We start from the raw sequence: 22,387 nt of genomic DNA on the forward strand, positions 1-22,387 counted from the left end.
TGGCAGGAAGCGGCAGCAATGAACATCGGGCAACCTGTGAATTTGTTCTCATGCCCCGGGTACGTTCTGCTTGTCACACTCAGGAAGTAAGTTTTCAGGAGGGTGAGGGAGAAAGCCAGCAGGATATGCGTGTTCATGGGGAAGGCTGAAGGATGCAATGTGATACCTGCATTCTAGTCGTCTCATCACTGGGTGAATCACCTCCCCTTTCCACAGTTCATTTTTGCCCACACACAAAATGGGGACCAAAACAATTCTTACTCTAAGGGGTGGATAGGAAGCAAAAGCAAGGTAATGGGTGTGCTGTAAACTCCGAAAGGCTCTACAGATGTGAGGAATTAGGGTAATTAAATAAAAGTGGGGGAAATCCATCACCAGCAGTCAGGTGTGTCCCCAGACTCTCTTGGGCTCATGTGGTGGGTGGGTGGAGCCCGCTTACCTGTCCAAGAGAAATGCCGTCCTGTCCCCCCGGGAGTGGCAGCAAAGCTGTCAGTCTTAATCAGAATTTCCTTTCTGGGAGCGGCTTCCTTCGTGTCACAAACTTGGCGCAGTTCAAACCTCTGCTTCAGGAGTTATTTTCTTTGGATTTCGCAAATCCTCTTTTACCCGGAGGAGACAGAAAGCTCCACATTTCTTTCCACCTGGAAATCACCACGGTTCTAAGGCTGTCCTTGTTTGCCTGCTAAAGACATGTTTGTGTGTCTACACCCCGCAATTTCCCCATGTAACTTTCATTACAGTTAATTGGCGTCACAAGATTAAGGCGGGCAGCAAGAGACAAAGAAGTCAGTGCCAAACGGGGCCTGGCCGGGGTGCTGGGAGAGTGACAGGCTTCTGGGGGGGGATGACACCAAGTGGGAGACCCAAGTTTTTCTTTGGGAGTTTCTGCAGAAGGGGCTGCAGAGGTGCCCTGGGGGAAGAGCCCCAGACGGGGGTCCCTGTGCCAGGTTTAGGGCTGGAGGCACCTTTTTTTCTGATGTAAACTGGCCTGGAAGGAATGTGTACCCCTTTCTCTTTCTTATGGTAATTGGTAATAGTGGCACACAATACATTCATGACAGCAACCTTTCATGGGGTATCTAACGCGCGCTCATCTCCAGGGTGGGCATTCTCTCTGCACTTGGATTCTCACAGCACCTCTACGAAGGGTATGGTTATCTGCATTTTGTAGATGGGAAAGCCGAGGCTCAGAGAGGTTCCCTGATTTGGCAGAGCTTGTGCAAACAGTACAGAGCAGAGCTGGCATTCAAGCCCTTGTCACCTGAATGCATAGCAGGACACTGGCTGAAGGTGGGGCGGGAAGGGAAGCCTGCCTGCCTGACATTGTTTTTAGCTGATGCCACACCACTTGGAGAGGCCCTCCCGGGCAACCTGTTTGGGGGCTGGCTGGGCATCTGGGACCCATCCTGTGCAGGGCTGTGGAAACCTGGTGTGAACATTCCTGGGGCTTCTAGGGTTGAGCCCCCTTTGTCTCCTGCTGTATTTAGCGGGCTCTCCGGAGTGCACAGCCCATGGAATCCACCTGTTCTCACCCCTTTTATTTACAAAGATCCATTTAACATGAAAACATTCCAAATATTTTTAGTATCTATGAATTGATAAAAACCAAAATGATAAAAATATACTCCCAATTTAATACTACTGTATTTTATACAGCACAACATCTACATACATTAATAATAATGGTACAGATATAAATAGGTAATTCACAGAGGAAATTCACAAATGGCCCATAAGTATATGAAAAGGTGATCAATCTTACTAATAATCAGGGAAATGCAAATTAAAACAACAATAAGACATCATTTCATTCATCAGATAGACAAAAATTAAAAGATTGATACTATCTAGTATTGGCTGGGGTGTGGAGAAATGGTTACTTTTATCTATTTTCTGTTCACAGGAGTATAAATTGATGCAGCCAGTTTGGAGGAGAATGTAGCAGTGATTATTAAAATACAGCTCACGTGCACGCGTGCACACACACACACACACACACACACACAAACACACACTGGGATGTGGCAACTTTACTTCTTGGTAATTTTTCTAGTGTACAAGATGAGATGAACTTTGAAACACTGTATGAAATAGCAAAAACACTGGAAATACTAAATGCCTGTCAATGAAGGGGTGATTACACAAACAATGGAATATTCACACAATGGAATACTATGCAGCCTTTAAAATGAGTTAGCAGATCAATATATACCGACAGGGAAAGATTTCCAAGACATATAGCTGAGTGAAACAAACAAGCAAGCTGCAGAATGATAACATTGCCTGTGATGTTATGTGGCGGCCCTGAGAATAAGCCTCACACATCACTGGGTAGCACCACAGATTGAGGATCTTAGTTGTTGCACTTTGAAATCCATCTCTGTGTTTGAGTCAAGGCCGTGCTTCCCATGGGCTGCTCCCCGACCATGACTGTGTGTGGGAAGAACACTAAAGCCAACCTGTTCCTGGGAGACATGGGACTCCTTTATTGGCCAACTTTGAGCTCAAGGATTCTCTACTGGCAGTCTAGGCTGCCCCCACCTAACCTCTCCCCTTTCCTTCCTCGGGGTAAGACTTGCATCGTTGTCAGACGGTTATCTCAGCCTTCCTCCTATTTCCTCTTTGCTCCCTTCCTGCATGGCTCCCTCCCTATATCCTCTCATATAGGAATTTCCCTTAATGAGGTTCTCACGTGCTTCATCCTATTTTGGTGTCTACTTCTTGGAAGACCCAGTCTAGTGCACACCATTGATTCAGTGGTTCTCAAACTTCAGCGTGTATTAGAATCACCTGGAGGATTTGTTAAAACACAGATGACTGGGCCCCCGACCTAGAGTTTCTGATCCAGTAGGTCTAGGACGGGGTCTGGGAATTTGCATTTTAACAAGTATCCAAGTGATGCTGATGACAGAGGACCACACTTTGAGAACCACTCTGTAAATGTATAACACATGCTATTTTAAAAATATTTTTATAGGTTTGCCTAGGTATGTAAACATGAAGAAAAATATCTGGGAGGCATCACAGAAAAGTTATAACTGGGAGGTCTATGGGTTGAAATTGGCATGTAGTGGTGGTTAAGAGCATGGGCTCTGAAGCCAGACAGCCTGGGTTCAAATCCCAATTTACAACATGCTGGCTGTGTTATCTCAGGCCAGTTTTTAAATTCCCTGTGCCTCAGGTTTCTCACTGTAAAATGTTATAAATAATAGTACCAATCTCTAGAGTAGTCTGGAAAAGAATATAAATTAATACATGTAAAGCCCTTAGAATGATGTCTGGGACATAGTAAGTACACAAGTGTTATCTCATGCATTTTGAATGAAATGAATGTTGAAGGGGTCTTGAACTCTGAACTTTGTGCAACAAGAATTAGTTGTATTACTGGTATAATTAAATTTTTTTCAATAAAAAAGAAGAAAAATAGTTGTGCATATATGTGTGCTTGAAGCATATTCTGTATTCAATCTACACGCAATGTCTGGTGAAAAAATGAAGGCAGAGATTTCTTGCAAGGTTTTTGTTTACCCTCCACTCCCTGAGCGCCCCAAACCCATACATTTTGCAACTTTAAATAAGTCAACTGCCACTGTCTTGGTGGCTGAGTTTTTAAAAATTAGTGTAACCCAAATATAAGTTAGTCCCTATGTGACCCAGTCTATCTAGGGTCATATTCAAAGAAGTGCTATCCATTGGCCAAAATTAATTAAAAAGGAATTCCAAATTTGACTTACATCACCACGAAAACAAGGGGCGATACATTGAATAACCTCCACAATAGTTCTTAAAATGCTCTTTCCTCTCTCTCCCCGGGGAGAGCCTTGGAGCACTAGCGTGTTAACAGTTAAGTGTGCTGGTCTCTGTCACAGTGGATTTATCAAGAAATCAGTTTAATTAAGCCTGAATGTTAACAGGCCTCCTGTTTTTAAAGCGAGCCACTGCTACTATAAAATGTTCCCTTTCCTTGGGCACATAATCCTATTTTAATATTGAACTATTGACCAGGAACCCTTCCTGTCTCAGGCAGATTATCAAGCAGATCGTGTCCCATTCAGCAAAAGAAGACTGTCTGTCAGGGAGTAAAAATTAGAATGGTCTTCTTCTTTTTCTTTTTTTTGTGGGGGGTTTGTTTTCTAAATTTTTTCATACATTTATTTATTTAACACTTTTTAAAGACATATTATATTCTGGATCCAAAGCTAGGGACATACATGTAATATCTTATTCTGTCCTCAATACTCCACCTTTGAAACATAATTATTTCCATTTTTCAGATGAGTAACCCGAGGCTTAGGGAAGTTAGATAAAAGCTTATTTAAGTCACTCAGCTGGTCATTGGCTGAGCTTTTGTGATCTTTTCACTGTAGTAGCTCTTTTGCTGGATGAGGACATAGCAGGACAAAGCTCAGCTCCACCATTCACTATCTGTACGATGTTGAGAAAATTTCTTAACATCGTGAAGCCTCAGTTTTCTCATCTACAGATAAGGTAGTACCTATCTAGCTAAGGGGATTTTTGTGTAAATTAGATTAGTTTACAGATGTAGAAGTACTACTCAGCATGGATACACTGTAGTTATATCATGAGCCTTAGCGTGTACGGGTTAGTTTTTCCAAAAGGAAAACCACGACCAGCATTACGGTGGCTGATTTTGTCCATTAGCTCCCTTGTCACTCATCCCAGCTCCCTCCTAGCTTACCTTTTTGTATTATAGTTGCTCTGGAACTGAAAACAAAGCAAAAGTACATTTCCCAGATCCCCTTGCAGCTAGGTATTTGCATATGATGTGAATTCTGCTCAGTAGATGTGCCACGCAAATCTTGGAAGTGAAGTGAGCAATAGAAGATGGTAGCCACATGCAGGAAGATCAGACATGCTGGGGAGTGGGGTGTAGGCATCTGTGTTTGGAGCTGGCTCTGATGAAGTTTGTGGAGCCCATAATTCGGTATCATAGGTTCTGATCAGTGGGCCACAGAGACCATGGATTTTATAGCACAACAGTCTCATGGGTTAGCTTCCCAGTGAAGTGGCCCCCTGGCTACAGTATTTCTTGCAGCATCCAAATCTCGTTCTCTAGCACTCCTGGAGGTTCTGTGAGCTACTCAGTCTTCCTTAATAACACTCCCCTTCTGCTTAAGCTGACTGGAGTGGATTCTCTTGACTAGAAATAATGTTCAAAGACTGACATAGTATCATCCAGGAATATGGAACTGCAGCTGTTAACCTTGAGTGATCAATCAGCTGTCCATTGGCATATGGCCAGTGCTCTGAACTAACATATTTAAAAATACATAACATGTTTCCAGGTTGCTCCATCAAGGCAAGGAATATAAGATTGATGGGGAACAGAGATAGTTTCTGAATTTTCTCTGGATTTTTCATTTGATGAATTATTTTAACAATCTATGGTAATTTCAAACTAAAAGTACTCATGGACTAGGAGACATTGATTGCAAAGGTAACATGGATATTTTAAAATTTAAAAACTAAGTTATAATTCGGCAAAACAGTAAAGGAAATTTCCATGTCCCCAAACACAAACCATATTTATGATACTGTTCTAGTTGCTGGTTTTAAATGGAAAACCAAAATATGATATTTGGACAAAATTAATAGAGATTCTACATGACAAAGAGATAGTGTGGGACGTCTCACAGAAAGCTAGAGCAGAGAGAGAGACTGGGATATGCGGTACCTAGCACCAGCTCTGCCACATCCTGGATGACGTGAACAAGTTAGGGACAGAATATGTATATGGCCTACTTTACTGTGTGGTGAGAATTAAGCGAGACGGTGTATGGGAATTGGTCTAACATGTAATAAATATTCAACTGATGGTGGATCCCTCTTCTTGTCTTCCCCTTACCTATTTCAGTAAATAGAGAGGTATAACCCAGTCAGTTGCTACTCTTCTCAAATATTATGCGAATTGAATTTTGGAACATGAAGTCATCTTGACATATGTCAGGGAGACTCCTGAAGGCCCCACTGTAAATCTTGTAAAACAAAGCTCCTTGTGCAATGTGGGAAACACTTCATATTAATTTCTTACCTTTCTAAGTTTGGATTTCTGCTTGAACTTTCATATTTTTTGTAAGGACAGGTCATACTTCTCCCACAAGCTTCAAGATGAGAGTGGCCTTAAGAAAGTCCATTGTCTGTTACCCTAAATGGGTTTGGAGACCTCAAAATCTGAGGGTGAGAAAACAAGGCTGATCAAAGGAGAACCAAACCCAACGTCTGCTCTGTGGTGGGCCCTTTATAGAAATCTACTTATGTGAGCACCTGTCAGTGTGTTGATCTGAAACCCATCCTCCCCACCTCCCACTTCACCCATTCTTGCTTCTGCAGTTCTTGGTTCGCTGTTTAACTCTCCACCTCCACACCAGATTGTCCCTTCTACCACTGTTAACTTTGGTGACCCTTTTTCGACATGTCCTCCATTCCGACCTGACACTCCCTTTAGGCATGAAGACACCTTTGCCTTCTGGCTCCGTGCAGTAGACTGGGGTCAGAGTCACTCAAGGCACATTCTGTGTTGGTTCTTGGGATGTGCTCGGGAGGGGCACTGGGTACTTTCTCTTACCACTTGTTTTCCTCCAATGTGCAGTTTCCCCTACCAACCATAAAGACTTCATTTCCAAGCCTCTCTTGCAGCTAAGTGTGGCCATGTAACTAAGTTTTTGTTTTTAAGATATAAGAAGGTCTCCGAAGAATATATATTTTTTTGGCCTCACCTCGCGGCTTGTGGGATCTTAGTTCCCCGACCAGGGATGGAGTCTGGGTCCACAGCAGTGAAAGCACCGAGTCTTAACCACAGGACTGCCAGAGGATTCCAAGAATATGTTTAGAAGAAGGGACATGCCCTCTCTACCACTCTACCCTTCCTCCTTTTTTGATGACTAGAGATGAGGATATGATGTCTGGAGCTGGGCAGCCATCTGGAACCACGTGGTAGAACAGAGCAATCCCAGGTATATGAAGCCTGGGATTCTGATGATCATTGTGCTGCCATATTAGTCCCGAACTGCTGATCAGTGGACCTCATTTATGTGGAAGAGGAAAACATTTCTTCCGACTTAAGTCACTATTATTTTTCGCTTCTTGTTACTAACAATTGAATATAATCTTAATTGGTCAATAAACAGCAACTCCAGCATGCCATGCAGAGAAAGATCACAAGACCAGAAGTCTAGAGGTGGGATTTCAGCCAGCATCCATCAATCATCTTGAGAATCATAGCGTTCACTTAGCCCCCTGCTTTCCCATGTATAAAAGGGATAGAAAAGTGGTTTTTATTCATTTTGAGTTACAGAGCCCTTTAGAATGTTGATTAAAGCTGTGGGTCCTCTCCTCAAAAAATGAAAATATATTCAAATACCAAGTTTTGCAGACAATGTCAGGAGAATTCTGGAGCCCTCTGAAGCTAGTCAATGAACTCCTTATTGGTCTAAACATCCAAGGATAAGAACCATTGAGGAGATTTCTTAGCTTTAGGATTAGATAACAAAGTTCAGTTTTTTTGGTTTTAGATTATTGTTTTAAAATACTTTTCAATGCCTTTCAATAAGGAACAAAATCAAAATGCATCTGAAAAAAAACTCAACCCCAAATCTCCCAAGAATACATTTCTGGGTATGTATATCTATATAAAATATATCAATATATAAAAATATCCATTAAAAACTGTATATGTATGTATATATGTACATATATTTTGGGGGGGGTTTTCTGCTGCAAAGAATTTAGATAAGTATATGATAAGCAGGGGAGCTTCTGCCTATGGAAAGGGTCCTTATCACCATGTTAGTGCCAATCCTTAAACCTTCAGGTCGACTCCTATTTGGTACCTTTCTGGCGACTAAGCCAGGAGGCCACAGAGGGAATGGGTTACACACGCCGAGTGACCCCTTGAACAAATCCCCAACTCTGGGTGTGGGGTATATGAAGTAAGGATAAGAGCTCCTTAGCACTGCTGCTACCTGGGCTATATTTCTTCCTTAGATAAACAGAGGTAAATCTCTGTCATTGTCTCTATAAGGTATTTTTAACAGCACTGCTAAGTGAGCACTAAAGGGAAATAAACAAAGAGAAGAGAAAGAAAGAGAGAAGGTCAAGGGTAAACCAAGATGACCACACTTTGCCACTTAGAGGTTGCCCAGATTTTGCAAAACTCCATCTTCCTCATTTAGCTAGCTGTTTCTACACTGGAACAAACAGACCTTTCGAGAAAATAAAAGCTGAATAAGGAGCTTGGCTGTGTTCTTAGACCCAAGTGTTCCATGGGTTAGGTTAGCTATAAATTAACCAGTCTGCAAAATATATAAATAAATGAATTGCTTTGTTCTGAGCTATCTCCAGTAGGGCTTTGCCTGCTCTGAAGGCTGGTGGACGTTCCACTGCCCAGAGCTTTTATAAATACTAATGAGTGACATATTGAGAAAAATTGTACCTACAAAAGCAAAGACTTCTTCCATGCAAATCAGGCCCCAATTCCCCACAGATAAGGATCTTTTTGATGGAACACATGCAAAATCTCCAGCTCTTAATTCTTTCATTAGTATTCTAGGCAGATGGCTGCCAAATAACAGAGAAAACTGTCTGAATTGCTGTGTCTGAAACCTAATATTGATTTGTTTAATAGTGTCAGGAAGTCAAAATTCACAAATCTCCTGTCGATTGTTTATGAGGCAGTTAGCAGAGAATTGGTTGCCCCTGCTTAATTAATAACTCATTACTGAAATTTGATTATATGCTTGAATGCTTTAAATGGGTTCTAACACAGCGTCTGCAAAGTGGTGTAGCAACAAGGTAAGGAGACTCTGAAAGCTTCCCTTTAAGGATTTCCCGAGGTCTTACGACCCAGGCCATTTTTGACTTTCCTTCCAGGGTCAACCTCGCTGGTGTTACTATGTCAGTTGAAAAGGTGTTCTGGGGTCACATGGACTGAGTAGAGGGTGCGTCTAAAATTTGGGATGGAGACATTTCTAGAAAAATCACTGACGTGAATATAATTTATTGATAACTTGATCAGAAGAGACGTATACGTGGTGTTGTCTGTGAAAGCATCAATGTTGACAGTAAGAGCTCCTGGGGGGAGGTTAACTGGGGGAGATCAAAAACACTACCCCTTAAGTTTTGCTGTTTTAAAAAATAGAAATTCAGCGTGTCTAGTCACCAGGTGTAGACAGACTGGCAGGATTGGAGCCCGGGAGGTCCGAGCATTACCTGACCTTGTGCTTTGGAGGCTGGGGGTGGGAGGGAGGTGCTGTGCCACATGGCCCCGTGCCAGGGACGGGAGGGGAAAGATGAGGGCTCTCGTTAAAGTAACAGTAGAGCACACGGGTGTCTCCGCTTTATCTCCTGATTAAAATAATGCCTTTGGGAGATACCATGTCTGAGAGCTGGGCTTGGGCATGCTTGGAAGGGCAGCTCTCCACAGACCTGTGATGTAGGCGCTGCTTCCCATGGTCCCTAAACTTATAGCCCTCACCCCCCCACCCCTACTGCCACCATCCATCAGAAAATTGGCTTTGCCAGGGGCATCTCTGGCCAACTAGGGCTCTCTGAGTCTCCCTCTCTCTTTTTGTTTTAGGGGCAGACAGGCTGACCTGATCAGGGGAAGAAAGCAGGAGAGGGGCCCCATAGCTTTGTCCCCGTTCCGTACCCTGCCAGCTACTGTGGCATGCGATGGATGGGAGGAAGGGTGCGGAGGTGAGTGTGCCTCTCACCAAAGCATTTCCCTTTAGCGGATAATGGGGTCAAGTTCCCAGGCTAGCCCATAAAAAATTATTTAGCTCCCAGTGGATTAACCCTGTTAATTGGAGCATGTCTGTTGAATAGTATTGCAGTTATGTTACAGGCGAAATAGGACTTTGTGGGCTCGCTTGCGACCTAGCCTCCACCAGAGCATTATTGCATCATTCTAGAACATGGTTATTTTGGAAAAAATAAAAGAGCACATTCTGAATTCCAAACAGCCTGACTCACAAATGAACTTTTGGAAGCCAACCCTTTGCCATCAAGGGCTGCCTGTTTGCAGGCTCGCACAGACATTATAAAGGCCCGTCTTCAGTCAGTGGTGAGGCTGTGCTCACGGAGGCCGTGTCCCGTGGCCAGGTTCCTCAAGGAGCTTGTAGTCTGGTTGCTCTTAAGTGGGTACAGAGCAGCTCGAGACAGACCACAACAAAACCCCGAGCGAAAGGATACACAATATGGCTGCAAGATTTCAGGGGGAAGAAAGGTCCCTGCCAGCTGGTCGGCCCAGGGAAGGCTTCTGGGAGGAGGTGGGAGCAGAATGAGGCCTTGAAGGGTGGTCAGATTTCATTAGGGGGTGGTGGAACATTCCAGGCAGGCACAGGAGTGGGCTGGTCAAAGGTAGGTTTTGGGGACGGCGACTGGCCAGGCGGGCTGGAAAGGAGGGTAATATGACCGGCCCGTCTCCTGCCTGTGATCTTAATTGAACCAGTCAAGCTTTCAAAATGAACAGTTGATCATTTGATTAAGAAGGGCCTTTGACTCTTTCAAGACCCACGGAGACTGATTTTTATCACAGTGGATCAGAACGGTTTGCACGGAGGAATGCTGACCAGATTCGGGAGGGAGGTGCTTGGCCGCTCCTGGGGGCCAGTCTGAGCCTCTCCTTCCCAGCAGACTGGCCCTCGGCCGGTGGGTGTTCAGGGCAGAGAGGACGGAAATTGCCGCCCGCTCAGGGTGGCTGGGTCCCAGGGCAGCGCTCACCCCTGCCAGCGGCAGGAACTTTATCAAGCCCTGCTTCAAAGGTAAAACCTGGGTTTCTCCCAACGGCCTCCAATCAGGAATGTCTCCGGATGGCTTCAGCTTGGCTTAAGCAGCTCCAGTGCAAGGAAAGTTCGCTGGTGTCTGCCATGAAGCCGATTTGTCAAAGTGCTATTAAGGATTTTCAGTTATACAAAAAAAAAAAAAAAAAAAAGGAATCAACTGTTTTTTTTAAACTCTAATTTATTATGCTTGATTACGCAGCTGGAATGGGAAGGTAGCTGCTGTTTGTAGTTAAATAACTCCTCACAATTTCTTAAAGAAATGATCTTCAAAGCTTTAACGGGTCAGTGGCTCAAGTACAAAGGAAAGATTGATTTTCTTCCTCCCACCCTTTGTTCCCAGAGTTTAAAACAGACACGTTTGGGTAAATTAGTTTGTCTATGTTATTAATGGAAGAAGTTATTAAACTCCCATAAATATATGGTGGTATCTCGCTTAAGATGCCAACTTTGCTTTAAGGAAAAAAAAAATCTCAAGAAGATAATGTGCAAAAGGTCTCTTGGTTCCTTGGGTCTATTGGTTTTTGTAAATTTCATTTCTAGATATGAATTTGGATCAGGGAGCTGGAGAAGGGGGCTGGCTCCAGATATCCCCCAAGTGGTGGGATAAACACCCAAGGAAGGAGACCCCTGCACATTTTTTAAAAACACTGAATTCAATGGAAAACATTCAGAGGCCCGATTGTGGTAGAGATGCGAGGTAGGGATGTGTGGGTAGGAAGATGCCGGAGAGCTATTCTTTCCACCACGAAGGGGATGATAAAGGACTATCCAGCTTTTAAACCTGAGGGGCTGGAGCATTTGATGGCTGGAAGGGGAAATGTTTTCCCTGCTCAAGGAGCCTTCTGGGGAGGGGGCTCAGAGAGGACTCACCGGAATGAGGGGGGCAGCCCCCAACCCAGATCCAGGGCCAGGGTATGAGGGAGACACAGCCATAGGACCCACCCACAGGGGACCAGGCCCAGAGAACTGGAGGTTCAAGGCTCCAGGGTGCTTATACAGGCAATCCCGCAACTGTGTACAGCACTTCACAGTTTATAAACCCTGAGTTCCGCGTCTCCTTGAACCTTGCAGTGACCCTGGGAGATACGTGGCACAAGGTTTGGGATCCTGATTTTTCAGATGATGAAAGTCAAGCACAAAGCACTTTCCCCCCTGAGTAGAAAAGTAAAGAAAATCATTTGAAAAGTAAAGAAAAGCATAAAGAAGAAAACCCAAACCACCACCAGAAGACATTTAGCATTTCAGGTATTTTTTGTGGGAACTTTTCTCAGGGGCTGCACACACCCACACTCACACGCAGGCACACGCGCACACCCATGTACACAAATACACATACACACGCACATGTACACACACAGGAGTGCTCAGTGTGCCAGGCACTATCATAAGTGCTTTTTACATACGAAATCATTTAGTCCTTAAAACCACTCTATCAGGTAGGTACTGTTATTATCTTATTTTACGGATGAGAAAACAGAGGCACAGAGAGGTTTTGACTTGCTTAAGGCCACACAGATAGAGGCGGTGGGAGATCAGATTTGAGCCTGGACAGACAGACTGGCTCTAGCACCCTCCGTGTGTTCCTAACCACTCTGCATTTGGCCTTTTTAGGTGCCCATAGACTTATCTAATATGGGGGAAATCATGTCACATCTATACTATGCCTCATGAGCTTTGCAGATGCAATTGTAATTCTTCCAAAAAGGTTTTCAGTGGCTGCACCACCAGATGGAGAAGTTTGGGCCAGATTTATAGCTGTTTTGTGTGGGGTCCCACAACCCCGGACTGGACCTGGAGTTCTCAGGCTCCCAGATCACCACTCTTCCCACTGTGCACACTGTGGAAATAGTCACAAAATGAAACAGAAAGCATGAATCCAAAAGCAGCCCGGAGGCACTGGCAAACTCACCAGGGGCCCTGGGATCTGCAGAGGCTGCTGAGGCGGGATGTACAGCCCTGGGATACGCTATTTTTCCTGTCACCTAGTGGCCCCATCTTAAACCCCGTGTGAAAAATTAATTTTTTAATTTAAGACTAGGAAGAACTTTGTGTCCCCTGAGGAGCTGAAAGGCTTTGCTTTCCTCTTTCATAACTGACTGTCTTTCCCTTTTCGTTTTTGCCACCAGGAGGCTCAGTGTTAAATCTAAACTAGGGCAACTATGTGATGTTTTATGACCTGCACTTTTGCTCTCCCTAGTCTTGATGGTCTGCTCTTATTTGCATTTTCTTAGTTTCTGTTTCATGTTTACAAGGTGCCCTCACCCGCGTGTGGGACAAGGTTTCCTGGAACAGCACCCTCTCTTGTGCACACCTGCATCTGCTCAGGATTGGCGGCCTCACACAGCTGGGAGAGCTGGGAGCAATGATCGTGATCATTCAATTTTGTGCTGTGTCACTGTTTATAAAGCTCACAAACAGCCACAATCCTAATTAATTGTCCTCCTAAGCCTCCAGGGAAGGACAGAATGATCACGCTCAGCCTCACTTTTGAGCTGAAGAAACTGAGCTTGAAATAGAAGTGGCTTCACCAAGGCCATGTCCAAGCCTCCTTCCACCCCCTGGGATTTCTCTGGAAAGCACTGTGCAGCCTCCGTGCAGACATGGGAACCCCTTCCCTTTCCTTCTCCTGGCCTCACCTTCCCATGTGTGTTGGCATTTCCATATGCATTATGTGTCATGTTGGTGGCACGTGCGTTGGTTGGAGTTATTGCACTGATAAACATTTTATATTTTGAAAGTTATATATTGGTTTTAATGAATTATGGTAAGTGAAGCTGGTTTCCCATTTCCAGCAGTCATGTGATATGTTCTTCTAAAATAAATGTATTAAAATTGGTAATAAAAAAGTAAATCAACTGAAAGTAAAATTTTGAGTAAATAATAAAAAGACAGGTGTGTAGATACAACCAAGCTGGTGAGATGGCCCTATTCTTGGCTCACTGCCGACTTATGACCACATTTGCAGATAAGGGCACTAATCTCACAGGTAAGACTCTTGCCCATTGTTGTTCTCCAGATCCAAAGGAATGAATCCCTAAGATAAGAATTTTGGGCCAGCAGCAAATCAGAATCCTTAAGTCTGAAAGGCAATCAACACTTCCAATCAAATATTCAAGGATCAAGTGGTGTCAGGAGTTCAGGTTAGGTCCCCTCAGCCACCAGGGCAAGCCAGTTAACTAGCTCTGCACCTCCATTTGTTCATCTGAAAAATGGGTGAGCTCTGCCTGGTTAGGTTAAAGTTGCAGTTATTTCCCCCAAGATAGCTCAGGCTGGTTTCACCAGAAGTTGCCATATTCCTCTCCTTTCTTCTCAGCAGGCCCAGCCATTCAAGGTGATTCACTCTCAGGTAGCATGTAGTTGCAAGTAGAATTACCTCTGTGAGGCACTCCAAGCTCTGCAAATAACTCCATATGCCACAGAGGAGTTACTGTCTCGGCCTCAGTTTGCTCATCTCCGGGATGAAGAGGATGGATTAAGTCAGGTCTGGCAAATACGTAGTTGCATGGAGTGCTGTGTGTAGAATTCACCCAGGATCTGTGAAAGCGAGAGGACCAGTGATTGACCTCTAGTATTTATAGCTGGTGGCATGATTGTTGACATAGAAACAACCTCAACAGCCAGGATCCTCTGGGCCACTGTGGTCTTGCAGCCTATGCCCATGATCTCTACTTCTAATTTTTCTAATCACCCAAAAGGCAGATCCTAGAAAAAGTCTGCCCACCTGTCTTCCTTCTTTCTTTCTTCCTTCCCTCCCTCCCTCCTTCCCTCCCTTCCTTCCTTCCCTTTTCTAGCCCAGTCTCCATGGTGATAACACGGTCCCCATATCTTAGGAAGGCTTAGGCTCAGGTGAGCCATTTGTAGGGACCATACAATTTATTATCTGTTCTGAGATATCTTTGAGGATGGAAGCGGCACTCGATAATTGTCACAGTTGTAACCTGGGACTCTCTTGGGGAAGCAGCATCACTTGAGGCGGTAGTTCTCAAACTTTACCATGCATAAGGATTGCCAAAGGACTTTCCTGGGCCCCCCCTTCAGGGATTCTGGTTCAGTAAGGTTAGGGCCTGAGAATTTGCCCTAGTTCCCAGGTGATGCTGGTCCTGCAGGTCCACGGACCACACTTTGAGAAGCCTGACTTGGAGCATAAGTGCTTAACAGTTCACAGAACTCATTCACAATGTGTTCTAATTGATCCTGACAAAAAGCCCAAGGGGGTCTGGAAAGTTGATATCAAAGATTCCATGTTAAGCTGAGAAACTGAGACTCAGAGAGGTTAAGTGATTAGCCCAAGGATACCCAGCCACAATGGGAGAAGCCCTTGTTCAAATTCAGGTTTACCAGCTCCCAGGCTCTGCTTTGGCTCAACAGGTGCCCAGCTTCTCAGCTCAGAAGTATGTTCAGAGCTGGCTTTGTGGCAATGCCTCCTTCTCAGCAAATCCTCTGACCCAAATTAAAACTAGCTCTTTTAAAAATAAGTCACAGGAATGTAATGTACAGCACAGGGAATACAGTCAATATTTTATAATAACTTCATAGAGTGTGTAATCTATAAAAAATATCAAATCACTATGTTGTACAACTGAAATTAATATAATATTGTAAGTCAACCATGCTTCAATTTAAAAAAAAAACTGGCTTTTTTTGCTTTATAAATACCATTTCAGGTCAACCAAGAGGTCAGAGATTTGGGGTAAGAAATTACTTTAGCAATGCTTTTGTCTATATCTATATTTAATTAATATTTTAGGGTTTTAATCATTTTGATATATGAATGACTTAAAATATTTAAATTTAAATAATACATTGTACATAGTAGAATATTTGTGCTAGATAATTTCTGTTTTACATTATTGAAAAGGAGCTCCATTTCTAACACATCAGTCTGTTACTCAACTTCTGTACATTTAATCCTCGTGTATATTTTCAGGAATGAAGTAGAGGAATGCCTGTGTTATTCAACCTCTCTGTGCCTCAGTTTTCTCATCTGTAAAATGGGACAGGTAATAGTGCCTTCATGATAAGACAGGTGTGAGGATTAAATAAATTATTAATGCATGTTAGAGAAATTGGAAGCATGCCTGGAAGATGCTGAGCATTTGAAAATATCAGCTATTCTTGTTTTATTCTCTGCTGATGCCTATTTTATTCTGCCCGTCAACATCTTTTGTCATTTTTATACCTGTACAGCAGTGAGCTCTCTCCAAGCGTAGGTCTATTTTCCTCCCTCTCTTTATCCGTCCAAGTCTTGCTTGCTCATAGTAGGTGACTAAGACCTACTTATTGAATGAATGCAGAGTGTAAAATGCTTAGGAATTCCAGGAACTCATAGAGCAAAACTATGAAACCTAAAGCATGAGTGATGGAACATTTCCTTGAGGCTCCGTGGAGTTTGCTGGAATAGCCCAGCTTGGCCACGACCCAGTTTCCAGCATCTCACTTTCAGCTGCATGGAACGTGTTATGGGCTGTATAGCACTGTTCCAGACACAAGGTCTTACAGGATTTCTAATGTGAGTTGCACTCCGGGCTTGGGAAGGCCTGAAATTGATGGATCCAATGGGAAAATGGAAAATGAGTCAGGTGGGTCTCATTCAGCCCTGAAGGCTGCTGATGGATTTGGGAGGGATAAACATTTTCCTCTGGATGCCTGGTTATGAAAGGAAAGAAAATAAAAGCAAGAATCTTAGTGGATATGGGAGATTTTTTGGTTTGGTCCAAAATCAGAACCAAGAGTGGGAATGAATCTCATGTCCAATGGCATGAGATTAGAGTCTAGAGTTGGACTTTTTAAAATAAAAATTCTCAATTGTCAGTTGCTTACTGAGCAAGGAGGTTTCATGGTGCTCAGGACTGGTGACAAGAGGAGTGCTATTGAATTTCACCGGGTTGGTGGGTTTCAGGGTCTCCAGCAGAAGCTCTGACATAGCCCTAAAGATAACCAGTCAATTAAAGAAGAAAAACTATTTGGATTGGAAGTTGTGCTGTAGTTAGAACCTGCTGTGAAACAAACCACCCCCAAATATAGTGGCTTAAGCAGCCACTATATAGGTCAGCAAATATGGTTGGGCTAATGGTTGGGCCATTATAGGTCTAATCTGGTTGGGCCTAATATAGGTCAGCAAATTTGGTTGGGCTCAGTGGGCAGTTCTTCCTTTTTAAGTATGCTTCCTCGTGCATCTGTGGTCAGCTGCAGGTCAACGAAGTGGCTTTGCTTCCCAAGGCTGGCTGGCTATTAGCTGGGCAGTGGGGACAACTGGGACATTTATCTCTCATTACTCCAGCCGGCAAGCCTGGGCTCATTTAAGTGGTGGTGGCTGGATTGTGTGTGCGTTTGTGTGTGTGTGAGAGAGAGAGAGACAGAGAGACATAGACAGAGAGACACACGGGGGGGGGGGGCGGCGAGAGCAGGAAAGGATGCAATGCCTCTTGAGACCTACTCCGAGAACTGGCATGGTGTTTCTTCTGCCCCATTTTATTGGCCAAATCAAGTCACAAGGCCAACCTAAATTCAGAAATACACTCTGCAAAATGCATTCCATCGCTTGAGGAAAGGAGCTACAAAATCCCATTGCAAAGGAGGCATGGATATGGGGAGAGGTAGAAATGGGGCCATTTTACAAACCACCACCGATTGGGAGGGTGATCCATCAAGAGCTGTTAGCAGAGTGAAGAAGGTAAACGCTTTGCACACTGAGAATGAGTGTGGCTGAGGATTTGGAAGGCTAGGCACTCTGCTTAGCTTCTTGTATGCCTGCTGGCAGCAGAGACAGCTCATACGAGGCTGAAGGATAGGCCTGTATGCGTGGAAATGGGTGAGGTTTGGATCCTAATGCACTGCTGACTAGCCATGTGGCTTTGGGGGAGTCAATGAGTCCATCCAGCCTTAGTTTTCCCATCTATAAAATGGGATCACAGTTTCTACTTCATAGGGCTTTGTGAGGATTAAAGAGACAATTGGTCTGCATATGGAAAAACAGCCACAATAATGAGTTACATATAATATCAATGAAGTAGCAAATAATAGAATATGTGATTAAAGATAATGAATGATTAGAATTTCTCCCTGGAATTTCTTAGCCTGGAAGGCGGAGTGATATCCCAGGTTTACACCTGCAAAGGCTGCCCTCTCTATGATGTAGATACCAATTTGGCCAGCAGAACTGACCACTAGTCACTTACAGCCTCCATGGCCTCAGACATCTCCCAGGGCTCTGTGGGGTCCGCGGCTTTTGTTCCCCAAGAGGAATCCCAGCGAGCGTCCACTGAGCTCTGGGTAACATGCTCAGACTTGGGTCTGACCTCGGCTCTGCCCAAGAGGCCAGATATAGTAAGAAGAAGTCTTACTGAGGAGGCAAGGCAGCCTCTTAATGGCCTCAGGCAAACCTCTCTGGCTTTGTCCTTTGACCCCCTATATGTCAGTGTCTCTGGGTAGGGAAAGATCAGGACAGATAGCAGAGAATTACGTAGAGTTCTAGACCAACACTCGTGAACAGATTCTGTATCTGCGCTGCCCACGTGGTAGCCGCCAGCCACACATGGCTACTGAGAACTTGACATGTGGCTAGTGCAGCCAAGAAACAGAATCTTTAATTTTAGGTCAGTATTTATATAGCCACTTGTGGCTAGTGGTTACTGTACTGGACAGTGCAGTTCTAGGTGGTTGAGCCTCTGAAGAGACAAGGCTTTAAGGAGTCTGAACCAGCCAGCTGCTGAACCTTGGTGGGTTGGGGACATTGTCTTGGAGCTGTGTGGGAGCCAAGCCAGGCTCTGGGTATGGGTCAGCTGACCAGCAGGGCCTTGGTGGACCCTCCAGCGTTGTTGCCTTGTTTCTTCCTATTTCTAAGTTGGGCTGAGAAAAGAGGAAAACTTGTTGACTCCATGGAAGTCCAGAATCCCCTACAGATTTAGCCACTCTGTGTCCCTTGCTCTACTCTGAGTGGCCACTAATAGTGCCCAGAAAGGCTATGGTGCTGTATACGCCCTGGTCCTTTCCTGTGCCAAGGAAAAGCAGAGCTCAGCAGTCCAGTCAAGGAGAAAGGAGGGTACCTACCAAGGAGGGAGACGTGTCCTTCCCATTTGGATGGTTGCTTCTGAACAAAGGGTCCACATGGTCCAATGTAGCTTTTGAAGAGATTAAATTACTGTGCTAGCACTTGCTCACACGTGTGTGTGCGTATGAGTGCTCATGTACGTGGGCACACACACACACACACACACACACACACACACACACACATACACGGAGTTTATTTGTGAAGGAAGGTACTTTTGGAGAGTTGGCACAAGATGCCCCAGTTCGGAAAAACTAAAGGTTTTGCTTCTGCTTTAATTGGGTTCAAAAAGATGACAAACCAAATCTGCCTCAGGGTTGGTTCTTGAAACTCACATTGGAATTTATTTTAGGACCTTCCCCATGTCACAGCACAATGCAGCCTGCAGAACTGATGGTGGACTTTGCCTAGAGATTTTTTTTTCCAATTGCCTTTCAACTCCAGCAGCAATAAATTGCCCAAACCAATCAGTCTTTGTATGAAAGCTGAATGAGGAAGGCTGCTCCCTGCCTACCTCACCAGTCTCTCGATCCCCTGATATTTCTTAAAGTTGGGACTCTATTGCAGGTAAAATTTCTAGTTCCCTTTAAAGGATAGACTCTTTCTGGATCCTTCGATTAATTGGCTGCGGTGGAGACCTGCGGCTCCCGCATGGGCTTTTTGCAGTGGTGTGGGCGAGATTAGTTTTCTGCTATCACCATAATTTACAAGGCTCACATAACCATGTAACGACTTGGTGATTACATGGAAAATATCGTATAAATACATAGTAATTACAAGTTCATGCAGATTACTTGGTATATACATTTGAAGTTACTGAGTAGTTCAAAGATTAATTATCCTATAACTGGCAGTATTTAAATCATTTTTTTCTCATATACGAATACACTGAGGCGAATTTCAAGGCTGGCGAGGATGAGGATGTGATGAGTAGGATCTGAAAAGAAAAAATGAAATTTGACAGGCGTGGATTATTTAAAGCATGCGTATGTGAGCTGAACAGCCACGGACACTTTGATGCAAATCGTAGGGGAAAGAGCAGGGGGATGGTGTGTAGAGAAAGGTGCTGAACAAAGTAAGGATTTCCTGCCGGCGACTTGAAATTTAAACAAATAATCATTTAAATGGCGGCCCGGCATTACGTTCCGAGTTGTGTGCATTAATGTCAACATCTGGTACCAACATTTTGACAATTCTATTAAAATGCCCCAGCATTCCCTATCTAACACCTGTTAGCCCTAATTTTCTTTCCTGAGAAGCACACCAGTAGACAGGGTAGATTCCAAATCATTTATCACTTTTAAAGTGCTTCCATATGCGTGTTGGACCCAGCCTGGCCCTAGGCAAACATTTTCTGAATGCATTAAAATTCAGGACTTTTTTTTTTTTTTTTTAAGTGTAGACACCAACGTTTCATTGAATTCATGTCTGGTAATTATTAGCTTAAATTATGGCTCACACATGACTTGACAAAGTAGACCATGAATTAAAACACGCACGCACACACACGCACACACCCCAGAACTCTTCAATAGATGCGCCCAACTCCTACGTTGCTTGTTATTGAGATGTCAGTCAGTAATCATTAGGCAAACACTCTTCATGTAGGGAACTGCTAAGAGGCCCAGGAGTCCCAAGAGACAATCTAAAAATGTCAAAAATGTTACAGTATACATGAATGACACCAACAAGAGAACATGTGTTAGAGATGCAAGCAATTAGTTAATATATTACAAGTTTCAACCTCTGAGCAAAACAGGCAACAAAAATTTCCTCTTGACAAAAGACTACAGATAAGATCAGGTTGATTCCCAGACAATAGGATCTCCCTGAATTGGAGCAACCCTCCAGCAGGCTGGGAGGGAGGGATGATCTGGGGAATCTGGGGTCTGTAGGGTATGAGTCACTAGGGTAGGTCTCGCTTTCCCTGGAAATGACTGGCTGGACGGCTGGGCTCTTGCAGTGGAGAAGTGGAGTCTGAAATGAAGGAAGACATCCGGTGCCCCCTGGATCCGGCTCACCACGAAGCTGCCTGCTCCTTGCTGGGGCTTCAGAATGAAAGTTAGTAGGTCGAATGAAATCTTATTGCTGTGTTCAAAGGAAAGGAGGTGCCTGTGAAAGGTGATGGGGATGGGGATATTATATGGGCAAATGCTTGTTCCTTGCTTTTCAGAGGAGATTTTAAAAACTAAATATTGTATATTACATAGTTTCTCTCCCTTTCTCTCCCTCTCTCTCTCTCTCACACATACACACACACACACACACACATGAAGAAAAAATGTTTTAAACAAAAAATCTTCCAACATATATACACATACAGAAAATGTGTTTTAGGCAAAGTACACATGATGTGCACTTGGGCGGGCTAAAGATTTGAATAGGTCCCCCGGAAACATCAAAGAAACTCTAAGAATGCCAGAAGGCATGAAAACCTGAGTTCACCAACTCAAAATGTAAAAAAAAAATTGTAGACAGTTAAAAATGTCCGCCCCTGTACACACGCACACTTACACTTTCACACTTTCTCTGTTTACTAAATAACATTTCAGCACAGTTTTCATCTTATAAGGAAAGTGTTTGAAACTTGGAATAAGTGCACTTAATTAAAGGAAGGCTGTGGAAAATGTGCATTAATCTGATATGACTAATAGCAAAGTGCATGAAATTGCTAATTAGAATTTCATTAAAGGTGCTGCTTTATCAGACTGTGAATATCACAACCTTTAAAATTCTTTCAGGAGAGCTTAATTCCTTTTCAAACAGAAATACTCTTTAAAGACATTTGATTTGTTCTGAAGGAATTCGTGGCTTAGGCTGGAACTTAAAATGTTGCCGATATTCCAGGAGGTGATATCAGAATAGGCATATAGATCAGGGACTTTGTTTCATTTGCCTGATGAATCCCTTTCTCCCCACCTCTATGGATTATTGTTCAAAAACCCAGTCATGAAAATAGAGTTGAGTCCTGGGTTTATTCCACATGTAATTTGTTTTCTGCTGAAGCCAAACATTTATTCTCTCCTAAAAGAATAAAGGAAAAATTACCTTAAAAGATTTTAAAGTCACTAAATATAAAATTAAACATGATAATTTTCATACTCACTTTAAAAAATAAAAAGAAGCAGACAATAAAATATTTTTTTTTCCCTTAAAGGAAAAAACCATCCATAAAAAAACAAAAACAAAAATAAAAAACCTCTTAAAATACTAATAACATTTCAATGATAAAATTGCACTTTTTAAAATTAGGGAAGTCCACTGTTAACAATAGCAAATGTATTTTTATTCTTTCTCTGACTTGCTTTCCTAGGTTACAGGGTTTTCTTACTTCGCAGTTTAATTATTCCTGACACTAAATCTGCATTTCAGCTTGCTCTTTTACCACTCAGATTTCAAAAGTTCTACCTTTCTATTCCTTCATCTTCTCCATCTTCAACCTTATTTATAGATTTATGGATATGAAATAGATCACCTCTATTTCTGTTCATTTTCCCTGAACCCAGTTCCCAAGGTTACCAATTGTATTTTTGAA

General features: G+C 43.4%; 1 protein-coding gene across 14 annotated transcripts in view; it reads left to right on the forward strand.

The window, feature by feature from the left end:
* Window positions 1-14,560: 14,560 nt before the first annotated feature.
* LOC309636274 (uncharacterized protein) overlaps window positions 14,561-22,387 on the forward strand; it is a 114,732-nt gene continuing 106,905 nt past the window's right edge. For all 14 annotated transcript variants that reach the window (XR_014249357.1, XR_014249358.1, XR_014249359.1 and 11 more), the window contains exon 1: window positions 14,561-20,913. Coding sequence is in view for 4 of the 14 variants with exons in the window: in XM_082408663.1 (XP_082264789.1) it covers window positions 20,835-20,913 (79 nt within the window). In the remaining 10 variants the exon portion in view is untranslated. The remainder of the gene's footprint in view (window positions 20,914-22,387) is intronic.

This window comes from Balaenoptera borealis (genome assembly GCF_965194805.1).
Source record: "Balaenoptera borealis genome assembly, chromosome: 10".
Classification (NCBI taxonomy): Eukaryota; Metazoa; Chordata; class Mammalia; order Artiodactyla; family Balaenopteridae; genus Balaenoptera; species Balaenoptera borealis.